Source organism: Spodoptera frugiperda, chromosome 24 (assembly GCF_023101765.2).
Source record: "Spodoptera frugiperda isolate SF20-4 chromosome 24, AGI-APGP_CSIRO_Sfru_2.0, whole genome shotgun sequence".
Lineage (NCBI taxonomy): Eukaryota > Metazoa > Arthropoda > Insecta > Lepidoptera > Noctuidae > Spodoptera > Spodoptera frugiperda.
Window position 1 is genome coordinate 2746778 of NC_064235.1, and position 16011 is coordinate 2762788.

Sequence of the window (16011 nt, forward strand, 5' to 3'; positions counted from 1 at the left end):
GAGAATGCGAGCGAAACCGCGTGCAGAAGCTTGTTTTATATGAATATCGGAATAGAAAATAGCCCTATGTTAGTCCACGGAAAGTAGGATTTTAATGGTGTAAGAATTATTAAATTTTTTTATAGTATAAGACGGCAAACGAGCGTACGGATCACCTGATGGTAAGCAATCGCCACCGCCTATGGACACACGCAACACCAGAGGAGTTACAACTTTACAAGTGCGTAGCCGGCCTTTGGTGGAGGCCTGCTGGTCAATTACTTTTGGAACCTATTCAATGTAAAACAAACCAACAAACAAATCTGTCTTTTTTATGAATAGATATAGATTATTTAGAGTAGTTTTACTATGTATAATGAGTATGTTTACGTAACAAAATTGGTTAGCAAATTACCTTTAGGCTTACTGTCCACGACGCGTCAATTGACGAGTGCATGCAACCTACAATAGAGATGATGACGGGGTACGAAAATTAAAAATCTATTTAGTCTGTCAGTTAGATAACAAAAATGGAAAAAAAAGCGAATCAAAATTTAGCAGTGGGAGAAAAACTACGCCATTTCTACGTATAAAACGTACCTAGAAGTGACGTCACGCGATATTGACTGCACGGTTGGTGCGGTGGTTGGGCAACTGGCTGCCGCGCAACGGGTAGCGGGTTCGATTCCCGCACGGAGCAACTGTTTGTGTGATCCACAAATTGTTGTTTCGGGTCTGGGTGTAATGTGTATGTGAATTTGTATGTTTGTAAACGCACCCACGACACAGGAGAAAATCCTAGTGTGGGGCAACATTAAAAAAAAAGACAAATCGATATATCTCTGAAAGTTTTTGTTTCCGTATGAAAATAAAATATACGTGTCTAATGTTTTAAAATAATCTACGAGACGGACATTAAAATAAAAATGCATACATTAGTCAAATGGCGTATCGTGCATAGTAAGCCTTAGAGTAATTTTTGGTCAGTTTTGTCATAAGTATTTGTATGTAAAAAGGGCTATTGGACAACAATGGCCGAGTACCTAAGTTCAATGTAATTTTTCGTCACTTTTGTGTCGTTAGTTCGTTGCAAAATGGGGCCCTTTTGGTGGACAATAAAATTGGTGTGTAATAAATATTAAGGCCATAATAAATAGGTCATAGTAATCGTATTGGCCCGGAGGTTTAAGTTAAAGACACCTATTTCTTAAGTCTGAGGGTTTGAAACCTATCAATGGCAAGTACCAATGTAACTTTTTCCGAGTTACATGTACTTTCTAACATTATTTAGACACCATTGACAAACGGTGAAGGAAAACATCGTGAAGAAACCTGGGCTTATAATTTCCAATTATAAGTTTGAAATCGCCAACCCGCATTGAGCAAGCGTGGTGGTTAATGCTCAAACCTTCTCCGTGTGAGAAGAGGCCTTTGGTCAGCAGTGGCCACTTATAGGCTGATGATGATGTGATGTGAAGCAACAGGCTGTGGCAATCCACTGCTGGACTATGGATCTCCTCTAAATAAGAAGATTTGTTGTTCATTGTTTTCACGCTTGGCGGGCTTGTTTACGTTATGTTTTATTTATTCCATTTATGTTTCAAACATTGTAAATATATTTAGTGTTAAGACCTGTGTCGCAATGGGAAATCTATAATGATAGATTTAAGATGGGATTTTATAAATAAAATAATGAATTAAAAGTCGAATTGCACTTACCCGTACACAACCACCAAAGTAAATAAATAATAGATACATTTCCCCTTTTTATAAATGTGAAATCTTAAGATTACATAGATCTGCAGATGATTGCTTATCAGTTATCACATAATATATTATTTGTCGTAATCTGACATATTGAGGGCATCGGATTATTATGTAGAATCTTTGTTATCGGTCATTGCATGGGATATTTAAGAACATTACATCAGTTGCTGTTTTCAAGGTGAATTTTTATGTATTTTTGTATTATATAATTAGATATTATTATTATGCAACTTCTCCGAAGTGGTAGGCACACATTACGGCAAGTAATGCCACTGTACAATGTACACCCACTTTTCATCGTTTGTGTTATAAGTCCCATGTAATAGGGTCTGTTGCCATATACTGGGCACGATTCCAGACTCCGTGTTACTACTGAGAAGTTTCCGAAAAATCGAAAGAAAGCTCAGTAATACTTTGCCCGACCCGGGAATCGAACCCGAGACCCCTTGCCCGGCAGCCGCACTTGCAACCACTCGGCCAACGAAGCAGCAGTGAATTTTGAAGTATTTTTTTATAATATAAGGTGTTCTAATAATTTGCCACGGCTTTAATGGGAGGTAGTGTTGTATTGTGACTCGAAAAGCAGTAGTAGGAACGGGGTGGTTTTTAGTCAGTTAAAATCTGACAGTGCCTCTCGCTTTGCTCAAGGCGTGAGAAATAATTGGATGACGGCACGGTTAGTGCGGTGGCTAGGCAACCGGCTGCCGCACAAACGTGTAGCTGGTTTTATTGCCGCACGGAGCAACTCATTGTGTGATCCACAAATTGTAGTTTCAGGTCTGAATGTCATGTCTATGTGGACTTGTATGTTTGTAAACGCATCCACGACACGAAAATACTAGTGTGGAGTAACGTATTTTGTTTTTAAATAAGAATTTCAGGTCTAAAGAGTAACAAATGACTATTTATTCAAGACAGAAAGCCTTCTAAGATTATTATTTAAATAAAAGTATTTAACCGACTCACCTCGAAAAGTGCAATTTTCTCCAAAACAGACATCTTTCTGGGCATTTCTTTGACACTGATCGAAGTCTTGATGCTCTCCCGTCTCCCGAAGTCCACAGAATTGATCCTACTGAGAATACTCCTCACTTTGCCCTGAACAGCATCACCTAAGTCCAATTCTGCCAAAGACTTCGCCCTTTGCATATCTTCCGTAGAATTTTTAAACTCTCCAACTTCATAAACACTTCTTGTCATCCGATTTTCAACTCTTGTTACATCAAAATGAAACACATTTTCGTTTGAACGCCCTTTTACGTCTGCTGTTTCGATTTGAGCTGTATTTGGTGGTGTTGTAGGTTTATTATCCTCTGTCACAGTGCTTGTGTGAGCTTCTATGTCTTCTATGCTTGCTGCATTCGATTTTGGACCTAAATCGTTTATGAGATACGCTTTAGTTTCAAAAGCATCTGCTTTTGTGTTATCATCATTACCTACATCGTCCTTTTCTCTTGATTCTTCGCGTATTATGGGATTATGAACTCTATTTATGCTAGATAGAAAGTACAATTTCCTTTTTACGCTGCCTATGACTGAGTCTTTATCGGAATTAGGCTTTCGAACTGGTTCATCTTTCACTAGATCAGGGTCGCTGAGTGATTCAGAAACTAATTGATTTAGAATTTGAGCTCTATTGCCTTCGTTATAAAGTTGATCATCCCTTGACGCTCGACGAGGAAATATATAATTCAACGGAGCGATATTACTATCTGGTTTAATGCTTTCATATTCTACGTCGATATCAGCGTCTAAATCATCCTCTGCCTCAGCAATTTCAACTTTATCATCGTGTGTATTAAGGTCTACTGTTGCTTGAAACATTCTTGCTTCACCCACATGTTCGAATGTAACAAAATCTACTTTACCAGTCAATGTTTTAGCCACATCTTCAAGATGTTCATTCCTTACTGCTTCTATTTTGTCCACAAGTACTTTATTAGCTTCAACTTGATCCTCCCAAGCTTTCAAATCAAGTTTACCAGGCTTAGGATTTTCAACCTTAATGTCATCAGTTTCAAAGGTGATAATCGCTGGTAAAGTAGTCACGTTTTCTTCTACGTAGTCAGCTGAGGTAAAGCATACAGTGTCTGGGTCATGCACGCCAATTTGAGCTTTACATTCATAGGTATACCCTGTTTCAAGGTCGATTTTTCCTTGCAGAAGTTTGGGATGTTCTTCTGTATTGGTATTGTCATTAGGTACGTATGTTGTTTCATGTTTGTTAACATTAATTAATGCAATAAGAGGTTTTGCTGTTTCAGGCTTAGTTTCAATCGATTTTGCTTCTACTGTTTCAGGTAATACAGTCTCTATTTCCACTTGAATCTCAGATTTATAATCCGCACCTGTATGAGGAGTTTCATCTTTATTTCCAGCGTTATTAAGGTCGTCTTTCCCTTGTACTGTATCACTAGTTCCTTTAGTATATGATTTAAATACTTTCTTAGCAGGTGCTTCAGTTGTTATTTCAGTTTTTTTAGGCTTTTTCTTGAAATCAGCAAGATTTCTATTTGCCTCTACCTGGTTCTTCCACATACTTAGATCTAGCTTACCTGGTTTAGGTTTAGATGGTTCAACATCTTTTTTGTACATAGACACACCAGTTGGCATTCTATGCCTATCTTTACCTTTATAACTCTCCTCATCAGACTCAGACGATGAAGTATATATTTCGTCCGAAGTTACATCTGAATCAGTTATTGCATATTTATAAGTACTATCATTAGTTTCATTATCTTTCACTACAGAAATTTCATCCTTATTACCAGCGTCGTTAAGTTCGTTTTTCAGTGGCACCGTATCACTGATCCGTCTAGGTTTAAATACTTTAGTAGAAACTTCCTTTTTCATTTCAGGATTATTCTTAATATCTTTGCCAATATGATTTCTGTTTTCTTCAACTCGATTTTTCCATAAACTAAGGTCTAGTTTACCTGGTTTTGGTCTAGTTTCTACAAGTATTTCGCGAGTTTCTGGCGATTTATTCATAAGTTTTAACGTTTCAAAGTCCAATTCAGTTAGGACTGGGCATCCAGGAGTTGTGTCTGGTGCTAAATCATAAGACTGTGTCTCTTTTTCATCTAGTGGTAGATTACCATCATCTACATTCTGATAATCATCACTAATTACAATATTACTTACAGGAGTAACGTCAATTACTTCTGGTATAGTTTGAGCTGTTTCCAATTGAATTTTAACCTTACCATAAAGAACTTTAGCTGATTTTTCATTGTCCTCACTTGTTTTATCGTCAAAATTTCTAGATAATTCTTGGCTTACCGAGACTTGACTGGCGTATGCTTTAATGTCAATAGAAGGTAAAGTATGGACTATTTCTTGTATTTGTTCTTCTTTAAAAACAGCTACTTTATCCACTGTGCTCTTATTAATTTCAACTTGACTGGTCCAGTTGTTTAGATTTAGCTTCCCGGTCTCGTTCTACCTATATCTGCTTCGTAATCTCTTCTTGGTGGGAATATTGTTGGCATTTCTGTATCTTTCCTTGGTTCTGGCGTTTTAGGTATTTCAATTACACTTTCTTTAGGATTTAAATCAACAATTTCTGGCAAAGGACTCACTGGTTCTGTATATTCCGAATCATCTACATTTGTAGTATCTACGGTATTGACTATTGTAACCTCTTTACTTATTTCATTGTCTTTTAAAAGATTTTCATCATATTCCGATTTCAAATACTCTTTAACTATGATTGGTTCATTAGTATAAGCAACTGTATCGTATGTCACGCTGATTTGAACTTTATCTTCTTTAGTATTAGGTTCAATTTGTGTTTCTTCTTTTGGTTCTGTAGCAACTGTGTTAGTTATTTCTTCTGTGTCTTCAGTTTGGTATGTTGTTGTGGTGGGCGGTTTATATTTGCATTTTAATTTACGCAGTGGCAGCTGCTCTATCGGATCTCTTTCGAGGCGCTGAAAAGTTAAAGAATGGTTGCAGTTAAATTAATCAGATAATACACAATATATTATTATGGTAGATGACTAATATTTATTTTAATGTCCGTCTTGTTAATTATTTTAAAACATTAGACTCGTATTTTATTTTCTTACGGAAACAAATAGTTATAGGCTGTCATATTGACATAGTCCATGTCACTCTATAGCCCATGTCATTGTATAGTCTGCCAATCTATAGTCAGTCAATCTATAGGCTGTCACTCTATGGGCTGTTAATCTATAGGCTGTCAATCTATATGCTGTCAATCTACAGGCTGTCAATCTATAGTCTGTCAGTCTATGGGCTGTCAATCTATAGCCCATGTCAAATTATAGGCTGTCAATCTATAGGCTGTCAATCTGTAGGGTCAACTCTATAGGCTGTCAATCTATAGGCTGTCAAACTATAGGCTGTCAATCTATAGCCAGTCAGTGTATAGGCTGTCAATCTCTCTAGGCTGTCAGTCTATAGTCTGTCAATCTATAGCCCATGTCAATCTACAGTCTGTCAATCTATAGGCTGTCAATCTATAGGCTGTCAATCTATAGGCTGTCAATCTATAGGCTGTCAATCTATAGGCTGTCAATCTATAGGCTGTCAATCTATAGGCTGTCAATTTATAGGCTGTCAATCTATAGGCTGTCAATCTATAGGCTGTCAATCTATAGGCTGTCAATCTATAGGCTGTCAATCTATAGGCTGTCAATCTATAGCCCATGTCAAATTATAGGCTGTCAATCTATAGGCTGTCAATCTATAGCCCATGTCAAATTATAGGCTGTCAATCTATAGTCTGTCAATCTATAGGCTGTCAATCTATAGGCTGTCAATCTATAGTCTGTCAATCTATAGCCCATGTCAAATTATAGGCTGTCAATCTATAGCCTGTCAATCTATAGGCTGTCAATCTATAGTCTGTCAATCTATAGCCCATGTCAATCTATAGGCTGTCAATCTATAGCCCATGTCAATCTATAGTCTGTCAATCTATAGGCTGTCAATCTATAGGCTGTCAATCTATAGCCCATGTCAAATTATAGGCTGTCAATCTATAGGCTGTCAATCTATAGGCTGTCAATCTATAGTCTGTCAATCTATAGGCTGTCAATCTATAGGCTGTCAATCTATAGGCTGTCAATCTATAGGCTGTCAATCTATAGGCTGTCAATCTATAGGCTGTCAATCTATTATAGTCTGTCAATCTATTATAGTCTGTCAATCTATAACCCATGTCAAATTATAGGCCGTCAATCTATAGGCTGTCAATCTATAACCCATGTCAATTAATAGTCTGTCACTCTGTAGCCCATGTCAATTTATAGTCTGTCAATCTATAGCCCATGTCAATCTATAGTCTGTCACTCTATAGTCTGTCAATCTATAGGCTGTCAATCTATAGCCCATGTCAAATTATAGGCTTTCAATCTATAGGCTGTCAAACTACAGTCTGTCAATCTATAGGCTGTCAAACTATAGTCTGTCAATATATAGGCTGTCAATCTATAGGCTGTCAATCTATAGGCTGTCAATCTATAGGCTGTCAATCTATAGGCTGTCAATCTATAGGCTGTCAATCTATAGCCCATGTCAATCTATAGGCTGTCAATCTATAGGCTGACAATCTATAGCCTGTCAGTCTATAGGCTGTCAATCTACAGTCCATGTCAATCTACAGGCTGTCAATTTATAGGCTGTCAATCTATAGGCTGTCACTCTATAGCCCATGTCAATCTATAGTCTGTCAATCTATAGCCTGTCAATCTACAGGCTGTCAATCTACAGTCCATGTCAATCTATAGCCCATGTCAATCTATAGGCTGTCACTTTATAGCCCATGTCAATCTATAGTCTGTCAATTTATAGGCTGTCAATCTATAGGCTGACAATCTATAGCCTGTCAGTCTATAGGCTGTCAATCTACAGTCCATGTCAATTTATAGGCTGTCAATCTACAAGCTGTCACTCTATAGCCCATGTCAATCTATAGTCTGTCAATCTATAGGCTGTCAATCTATAGTCTGTCAATCTATAGGCTGTCAATCTATAGGCTGTCAATCTATAGTCTGTCAATCTATAGGCTGTCAATCTATAGGCTGTCAATCTATAGGCTGTCAATCTATAGGCTGTCAATCTATAGGCTGTCAATCTATAGGCTGTCAATCTATAGGCTGTCAATCTATAGCCTATGTCAAATTATAGGCTGTCAACCTATAGGCTGTCAATCTATAGCCTGTTAGTCTATAAGCTGTCACTTTCTAGGCTGTCATTCTATAGGCTGTCATTCTATAGGCTGTCAATCTATAGCCCATTCAATCTATAGACTGTCAATCTATAGGCTGTCAATTTATAGGCTGTTAATCTATTATAGTCTGTCAATCTATAGCCCATGTCAAATTATAGGCTGTCAATCTATAGCCCATGTCAAATTACAGGTTGTCAATCTATAGGCTGTCAATCTATAGCCCATGTCAATCTATAGTCTGTCAATCTATAGCCCATGTCAAATTATAGGCTGTCAATCTATAGGCTGTCAATCTATAGGCTGTCAATCTATAGCCCATGTCAAATTATAGGCTGTCAATCTATAGGCTGTCAATCTATAGGCTGTCAATCTATAGGCTGTCAATCTATAGGCTGTCAATCTATAGGCTGTCAATCTATAGGCTGTCAATCTATAGGCTGTCAATCTATAGGCTGTCAATCTATAGTCTGTCAATCTATAGCCTGTCAATCTATAGGCTGTCAATCTATAGGCTGTCAATCTATAGGCTGTCAATCTATAGGCTGTCAATCTATAGGCTGTCAATCTATAGTCTGTCAATCTATAGCCCATGTCAAATTATAGGCTGTCAATCTATAGCCCATGTCAAATTATAGGCTGTCAATCTATAGTCTGTCAATCTATAGCCCATGTCAAATTATAGGCTGTCAATCTATAGGCTGTCAATCTATAGGCTGTCAATCTATAGGCTGTCAATCTATAGGCTGTCAATCTATAGCCCATGTCAAATTATAGGCTGTCAATCTATAGGCTGTCAATCTATAGTCTGTCAATCTATAGGCTGTCAATCTATAGGCTGTCAATCTATAGTCTGTCAATCTATAGGCTGTCAATCTATAGGCTGTCAATCTATAGGCTGTCAATCTATAGGCTGTCAATCTATAGGCTGTCAATCTATAGGCTGTCAATCTATAGGCTGTCAATCTATAGCCTGTCAATCTACAGTATGTCAATCTATAGTCTGTCAATTTATAGCCTGTCAATCTATAGTCTGTCAATTTATAGCCTGTCAATCTATAGTCTGTTTATTTATAGTCTGTCAATCTATAGTCTGTCAATCTATAGCCTGTCAATCTATAGTCTGTCAGTTTATAGTCTGTCAATGTATAGTCTGTCAATCTATAGCCTGTCAGTCTATAGCCCGTTAATTTATAGCCTATGTCAATCTATAGCCTGTCAATCTATAGCCTATGTCAATCTATAGTCTGTCAATCTATAGGCTGTCAATCTATAGGCTGTCAATCTATAGCCCATGTCAATTTATAGGCTGTCAATCTATAGGCTGTCAATCTATAGGCTGTCAATCTATAGGCTGTCAATCTATAGGCTGTCAATCTATAGTCTGTCAATCTATAGCCCATGTCAAATTATAGGCTGTCAATCTATAGGCTGTCAATCTATAGGCTGTCAATCTATAGTCTGTCAATCTATAGCCCATGTCAAATTATAGGCTGTCAATCTATAGCCCATGTCAAATTATAGGCTGTCAATCTATAGTCTGTCAATCTATAGGCTGTCAATCTATAGGCTGTCAATCTATAGCCCATGTCAAATTATAGGCTGTCAATCTATAGGCTGTCAATCTATAGTCTGTCAATCTATAGGCTGTCAATCTATAGGCTGTCAATCTATAGGCTGTCAATCTATAGCCCATGTCAAATTATAGGCTGTCAATCTATAGGCTGTCAATCTATAGGCTGTCAATCTATAGTCTGTCAATCTATAGGCTGTCAATCTATAGGCTGTCAATCTATAGTCTGTCAATCTATAGCCCATGTCAAATTATAGGCTGTCAATCTATAGCCCATGTCAAATTATAGGCTGTCAATCTATAGGCTGTCAATCTATAGGCTGTCAATCTATAGGCTGTCAATCTATAGGCTGTCAAACTATAGGCTGTCAATCTATAGCCTATGTCAAATTATAGGCTGTCAATCTATAGACCGTCAATCTATAGGCTGTCATTCTATGGCTTACAAGGTGTCTCAGTATAGTTTAGGATGTATGTATCTATCTACAATGTTAGCTCGTACATAGGTACGATGGGGCTAACATTGTTATTTCATAATCATTTATTTTGTAAGTTTTTTTTTATAGTAAATAATACTCAAACGCTACTCAATTTTAAGACGTTCTCAAAACTAGTTTTGTCCTTATCAGTTCTTTATAAAATGACAGAGATAGCACGATATTTAAGTACCACTTAAAATTGAGTAGCGTTTCAGGTATTTGGGCGTTAGACTTATACATAGAAAAGTAGCTAAAAGTGAAATGTTGCAGCACTTACCTCAAACATAGCAATTTTAGATAGCACAGACTTCTTCTTAGGAAATTCTTCTTCTTTCTCTTTCTTTGAACCTATTTCTTTATCTTTGCCCATCTTTTCTTTCAATCTACTCACATTACCTTTCAACGTAGTAACTTGAGCAATATCGCTATCCTTTTCTTTCACAGGCAAATTACTATCTGCTGTCTCTTTCTTTTCTAGTACAAGTGGTACTTTATTATTTTCTTCATGTGTTTTAGACATGTCAACGCTCATTTGTGTGCCAATTTCTCTTGAAGGTTTTAGGTCTTTAGGATCCAATTTTTCATTAATAACACTAATTCTAGTGCTTGCATCTTTACCTATTTTGAAATCTCTATCAATATTTTGCCCGTCAACGCTCATTTGAGTTCCAATAGCTCTGGCTGTTTTAAAATCGTTATCCAGACTCAAATCTACGCTTCTACTTAGAGTAAACGTAGTTCTTTCTTCGTTAGTAACTTGCTCTTCTGTTTTGAACTCTGTGACTTTTCTAATAGATTTTGTTTTTGCTTGAGCTTTGACTGTGTCTTTTATGTTATTTTCTATAACTGTATCTCTTGTTGTATCTCCATTGATGTTATTGTTATTAGTTTCAGATACAGGGGCTTTGAAATCTCTTTTGGCGTCTTTTAGTTCGTTTTTAGTAATTGCTTCACTTGTACTGCGATTTAAGGCTTTATTTGTCACCACATCAGCTGGTTTCCATTCTATAGTCCTGGTCATTTCAACATTCTGTATCTTACCTTTGGAGTAACTTCTACTTATCTTTGTAATAGTCTAAGATCCCACCTAAGAACGACCTTCACCGATCTGTCAACCAGGTGAAAATTATATTTTAAAGATTAAAATATGTTTGTGAATGTATATTAATAGGGTTGCCATTATAAAAATAGTCATGGCTATGATTAATTAAAATTATAAAAAAGTATTTTTTTTCAAAATTGACTGTCTTGTCAGCCAAACGACTCATAGTCTAATTGAAAGTATACTACATCTGCTATATGCAGTCGATCGGTTGCCTACCTTTTTCTGGTCCCTTTAATCTGGTAGCCAGGTACAAACAGGTAAATTGATATCAGTGATTGCGCTCATCTGTTTACCAACATATGTTTATATAAAAATGTAGGTAAAAATATAGCGAGTAGAGTAGTATAAGGTTGCCTAAGAAAATCTGATCATAAATAACGGTAGCTAGGCTTTGAAGTTTCAAAAATTGGAGCATGGAAATGTGTGTGACAGAGAAGCGTTGCTCGTACTGTTCTATACGATAAAGAAGGACGCAGCATGGCAGCTGCGCGCTACCGGCCGGTAAAATATGAGAGAGTGCGCATGCTTCGTATTTGTAGTATAGACAAGGAGGAAAATAGTATACTATAGAGAATCATTTTGGAGCGTAATAAAGAAAAATAGGAAAAGCGTAATAAGAAGTCGTTCTCAGAATAAAAAAAAAAATGGAAAACATTTTTCAAAAATAAATTTACTAACACGTGTATAGTGTATAGTGTGAAAATTATAAATCTTTATTATCAAACAATATTTGCATAAAAAGTAATTAAATGCCAATGTCATCATTTTAAATTATTCCGGATCGGAATAGTCGGAAGTTATATCGCCGTCTTCTAAGTCGGAAGAAGTTTCTTCATTTGCATTATCCGTTATTTGCAAAATATCATCTATTTTTAAGGGCGTTTGATCTCCATCAAATCCCTTTGGTTTTAAATGACCATCGACAAACCAACCACAATTTTCTGGACGTAATTTTATGCAATTAGAATCAGTTGCATTCAACCACATTGAATTAACAAAAATTGTGCGTAAAATTTTTTGTTTAAGTGATTCCCAACATGGTGGTATGGTATTTGAGTCAAAACTTTTGACTTTTTTAAGGAATTTCTCACTATCTTCTTTTGCCGAAAAATTCTTCAGGAAAACTTGATATCTTGCTTGATTTACTTTGGTACAATGTTTAATACCATACATAGCCACCGTAAATTGTTGAACAACATCCATTTTTTCGCTAAGAAAAATGTCAGTTTGTCAAACGTTTGTCGATGGTCATTTAAAACCAAAGGGATTTGATGGAGATCAAACGCCCTTAAAAATAGATGATATTTTGCAAATAACGGATAATGCAAATGAAGAAACTTCTTCCGACTTAGAAGACGGCGATATAACTTCCGACTATTCCGATCCGGAATAATTTAAAATGATGACATTGGCATTTAATTACTTTTTATGCAAATATTGTTTGATAATAAAGATTTATAATTTTCAAACTATACACGTGTTAGTAAATTTATTTTTGAAATATGTTTTCCATTTTTTTTTTATTCTGAGAACGACTTCTTATTACGCTTTTCCTATTTTTCTTTATTACGCTCCAAAATGATTCTCTATAGTATACTATTTTCCTCCTTGTCTATACTACAAATACGAAGCATGCGCACTCTCTCATATTTTACCGGCCGGTAGCGCGCAGCTGCCATGCTGCGTCCTTCTTTATCGTATAGAACAGTACGAGCAACGCTTCTCTGTCACACACATTTCCATGCTCCAATTTTTGAAACTTCAAAGCCTAGCTACCGTTATTTATGATCAGATTTTCTTAGGCAACCTTATACTACTCTACTCGCTATATTTTTACCTACATTTTTATATAAACATATGTTGGTAAACAGATGAGCGCAATCACTGATATCAATTTACCTGTTTGTACCTGGCTACCAGATTAAAGGGACCAGAAAAAGGTAGGCAACCGATCGACTGCATATAGCAGATGTAGTATACTTTCAATTAGACTATGAGTCGTTTGGCCGACAAGACAGTCAATTTTGAAAAAAAAATACTTTTTTATAATTTTAATTATTCATAGCCATGACTATTTTTATAATGGCAACCCTATTAATATACATTCACAAACATATTTTAATCTTTAAAATATAATTTTCACCTGGTTGACAGATCGGTGAAGGTCGTTCTTAGGTGGGATCCTCTACTATAAACACTGGTATACCAATCTTAATACCTTCCTTTTCAATTTGTTCAACTCTCATTGTTTCTTTCTTCACAACTGGTTTGTTATCGACCTTATTATCAGTGGCATTAAGGTCTTCTTTAGATTGGCTAACTTCTCTATGAATACTCTGTCTAAAGTTGCCCATTTCTCGACTGATGCCTCGAGTAAATCTTTCGGTTTTTACTGGAATACTTGAGGCTGCTTTCTTTGGTTTCTCTTCAGTTATAACTTCGATAGTTCCAGTACTATCTTTGCTAATATTACGGATGATTTTTTCATGTACAACTGGACTATCTACTACAAAAGTTTCAGTAGTTGTAGTAGTAATCGTCCTTACACCTCCATCATTTTGTTCTTCAGTAGTCACTGTTTCAGTATTAATAATACTTTTCTTGTCTTCATTAATTTCTCTAGAGATATTACGAACAATCCTCTCTGTTTTCATTAGAACGGCATTTAAATCGTCAATATTATCACCGACTTTATCAACTACAACTGAATCTTCAACGCCATTTCTCAATTGTTTCTGCTTTCTTCTCAAATCTTCTCTAAGCTTAGCTTGACGTTGTTGTTCTAGAAGTTCAGATTTCTTACGAATGGACCTAGGTTTTGTTGCTTTCTTATCACTTTTACTAACATCACCATCTTTATCAGTACTTTGTGCATTATCTACATCAAAAGCGCTATCATCCTCAATTTCTTCTATAGAATCAATTCGCTGTTCATCTCTACTTAACTCAGAGTTACCTCTAGAGTATCTTTTAGTCCTTATATTAGAAGATGTTACTTTAAACCCTCCATCTTTTAGTTCAGCTTCTGCAGCACTTACTTCTTTAACTCTTTCCATTAACGCTCTCATACTTGGACTATCTTCTTTCTTACTTAGCGCTGGTATTTTGGATACCTTAGAAATGCTTGGTCTTACTTCTTCTACTGCTTGTTCTACTACTTTTTCTTCTCCTACTAATTCGTCAACTACTTTTGCGTCTCCTACTAATTCGTCAACTACTTTTTCGTCTCTTACTAATTCGTCAACTACTTTGTCTTCTCCTACTAATTCGTCAACTACTTTTTCTTCTCCTACTAATTCGTCCACTACTATCTCTTCAACTACTGTCTCTTCTTCATCATAAGCGTGTATGAGTTCTTCGAATTTCGTCTCAATTTTTTCAGGGTCGTCTATTGAGACTACTGGTAGTTTAACTTCTATTTCTACTGGTTTGTCGTCTACTATTTCTTCGTATAGTTTTTCGAATTCATCGTCTACTTGTGGTTCGATGTTTAGTGAGGTGTCCCTTTTGACTTTTTTTGGATCTTTCAGCTTTGGTATTGATGATCTGCGAGGCTGGAAATGTGAATTGAGTATTTTAGTCAAATACTGGATATATGTGAAAGGTTGGTAGGAAGAAGGTAACCAAAGCAGGATTCTGTGAGGAGTAATATTATGACTGCGAAAGAAGTTTGTAATGTGACAACGTCTGATATAGGAAAGACTAATTAAATTCCCCAACAACCTTTAAATTCATAACCCCCAAAAGCCCGACAACACACTTAAAGGCCTCTAGTGTTTCGGGTGTCCATGGGCGGCGGCGATTGCTTACCATCAGGTGATACGTCTGCTCGTTTACCGACTTATACCATAACAAAAGCACTCGAATTTTATTATTGATTAGTCTAGAAGTTTAGATGTAGATCTATGTACTTATAAATATCATTATCGTATTAGTGGTTTTTTGGTTGCTATTAGTTACTTGTTGTATTATTGATTTGTGTAAATAAAAAAATAAATTACGTTTTATACTCACTTTAGCTTTCTCCCTCTGCGCCTGTCTCTCTCGCTTCACTCTCTCCGCGACCTGCTTCAGCCGCGACATCGGGATCTTTGACTTCCTCTCCTCGTTAATCTTTTCTGGAAATTATAGTTTTATTGTCAAATATCACTCAACAACCTTCTACAACAGGACTTCCCCCGGAGCTGCGGACTACCTAGCAGGTTTACCGGGGCTCCGGCTCGAAAAGCGGGAGTAGGAACGGGGTGGTTTTTAGTCAGTAAGAGCCTGACACTCCCTCTCGCCTCGCCCAAGGCGAGAGAAGTAATTGGATGATTGAGTAAAAAAAAGACGTCAGTAATGAAATGAAATGAAATGATATTTATTTCTGTAAGTAGGTTATAAAATAACACTTTTACACGTCAATATTTCAAATAGCTAGATGAGGCCGGCATTTCCTATTCGACTACTCTGAGAAGAAATGCCGAAACAAACGCAGAGGTCATAGTCTCTTTTAAAGTCCAGACAATGAAATAGAGGACAATGTGAGAGTAGTTTAAAATAGATGAGCCTGGAATTGCCAATCATTGGATGATATTCCCCCTCAAAAAAAGCTAGTCAGTAAATAAAGAATAAATCAATAACTCTTACCTTCCCCCTCCATATTATCTGTAGTTGTGTCACTTCTAAAGTCAATAGAATCTGCCTTGTCTCCTGAACTCAAGTCGTCAATACTATCTGCAATTTGATGGTTACCATTCTCCACAGTTACCTGAAATATCATCATATATGTTAGTCATATTATCCTATCCAGTGCCGGCGTAAGGGCCACTGATACACCGGGCGAAAATATTGTAGCGCCTACTTGAGGGAAGTAATATCAAGTGTTAGTTTTTTGGGGATCCCATCGGAGGCGGCATCGGCGCCCCCAGAA

The 16011-nt window shown here is 36.6% G+C and overlaps 2 protein-coding genes across 2 annotated transcripts in view; one reads left to right on the forward strand and one right to left on the reverse strand.

Moving 5' to 3' along the window:
• Positions 1 to 16011, forward strand: part of LOC118278720 (alpha-centractin) — an 800945-nt gene that overhangs the window by 304227 nt on the left and 480707 nt on the right. The window lies entirely within an intron of this gene.
• The window catches only part of LOC118278687 (uncharacterized), a 38583-nt gene that overhangs the window by 14212 nt on the left and 8360 nt on the right, over positions 1 to 16011 (reverse strand). Inside the window, 6 exon segments of the mRNA XM_050703365.1 lie at positions 2713 to 5174; positions 5177 to 5678; positions 10272 to 11069; positions 13289 to 14653; positions 15114 to 15217; positions 15729 to 15849. Of these exon segments, the coding sequence (XP_050559322.1) occupies positions 2713 to 5174; positions 5177 to 5678; positions 10272 to 11069; positions 13289 to 14653; positions 15114 to 15217; positions 15729 to 15741 (5244 nt within the window). The 5' untranslated portion in view covers positions 15742 to 15849.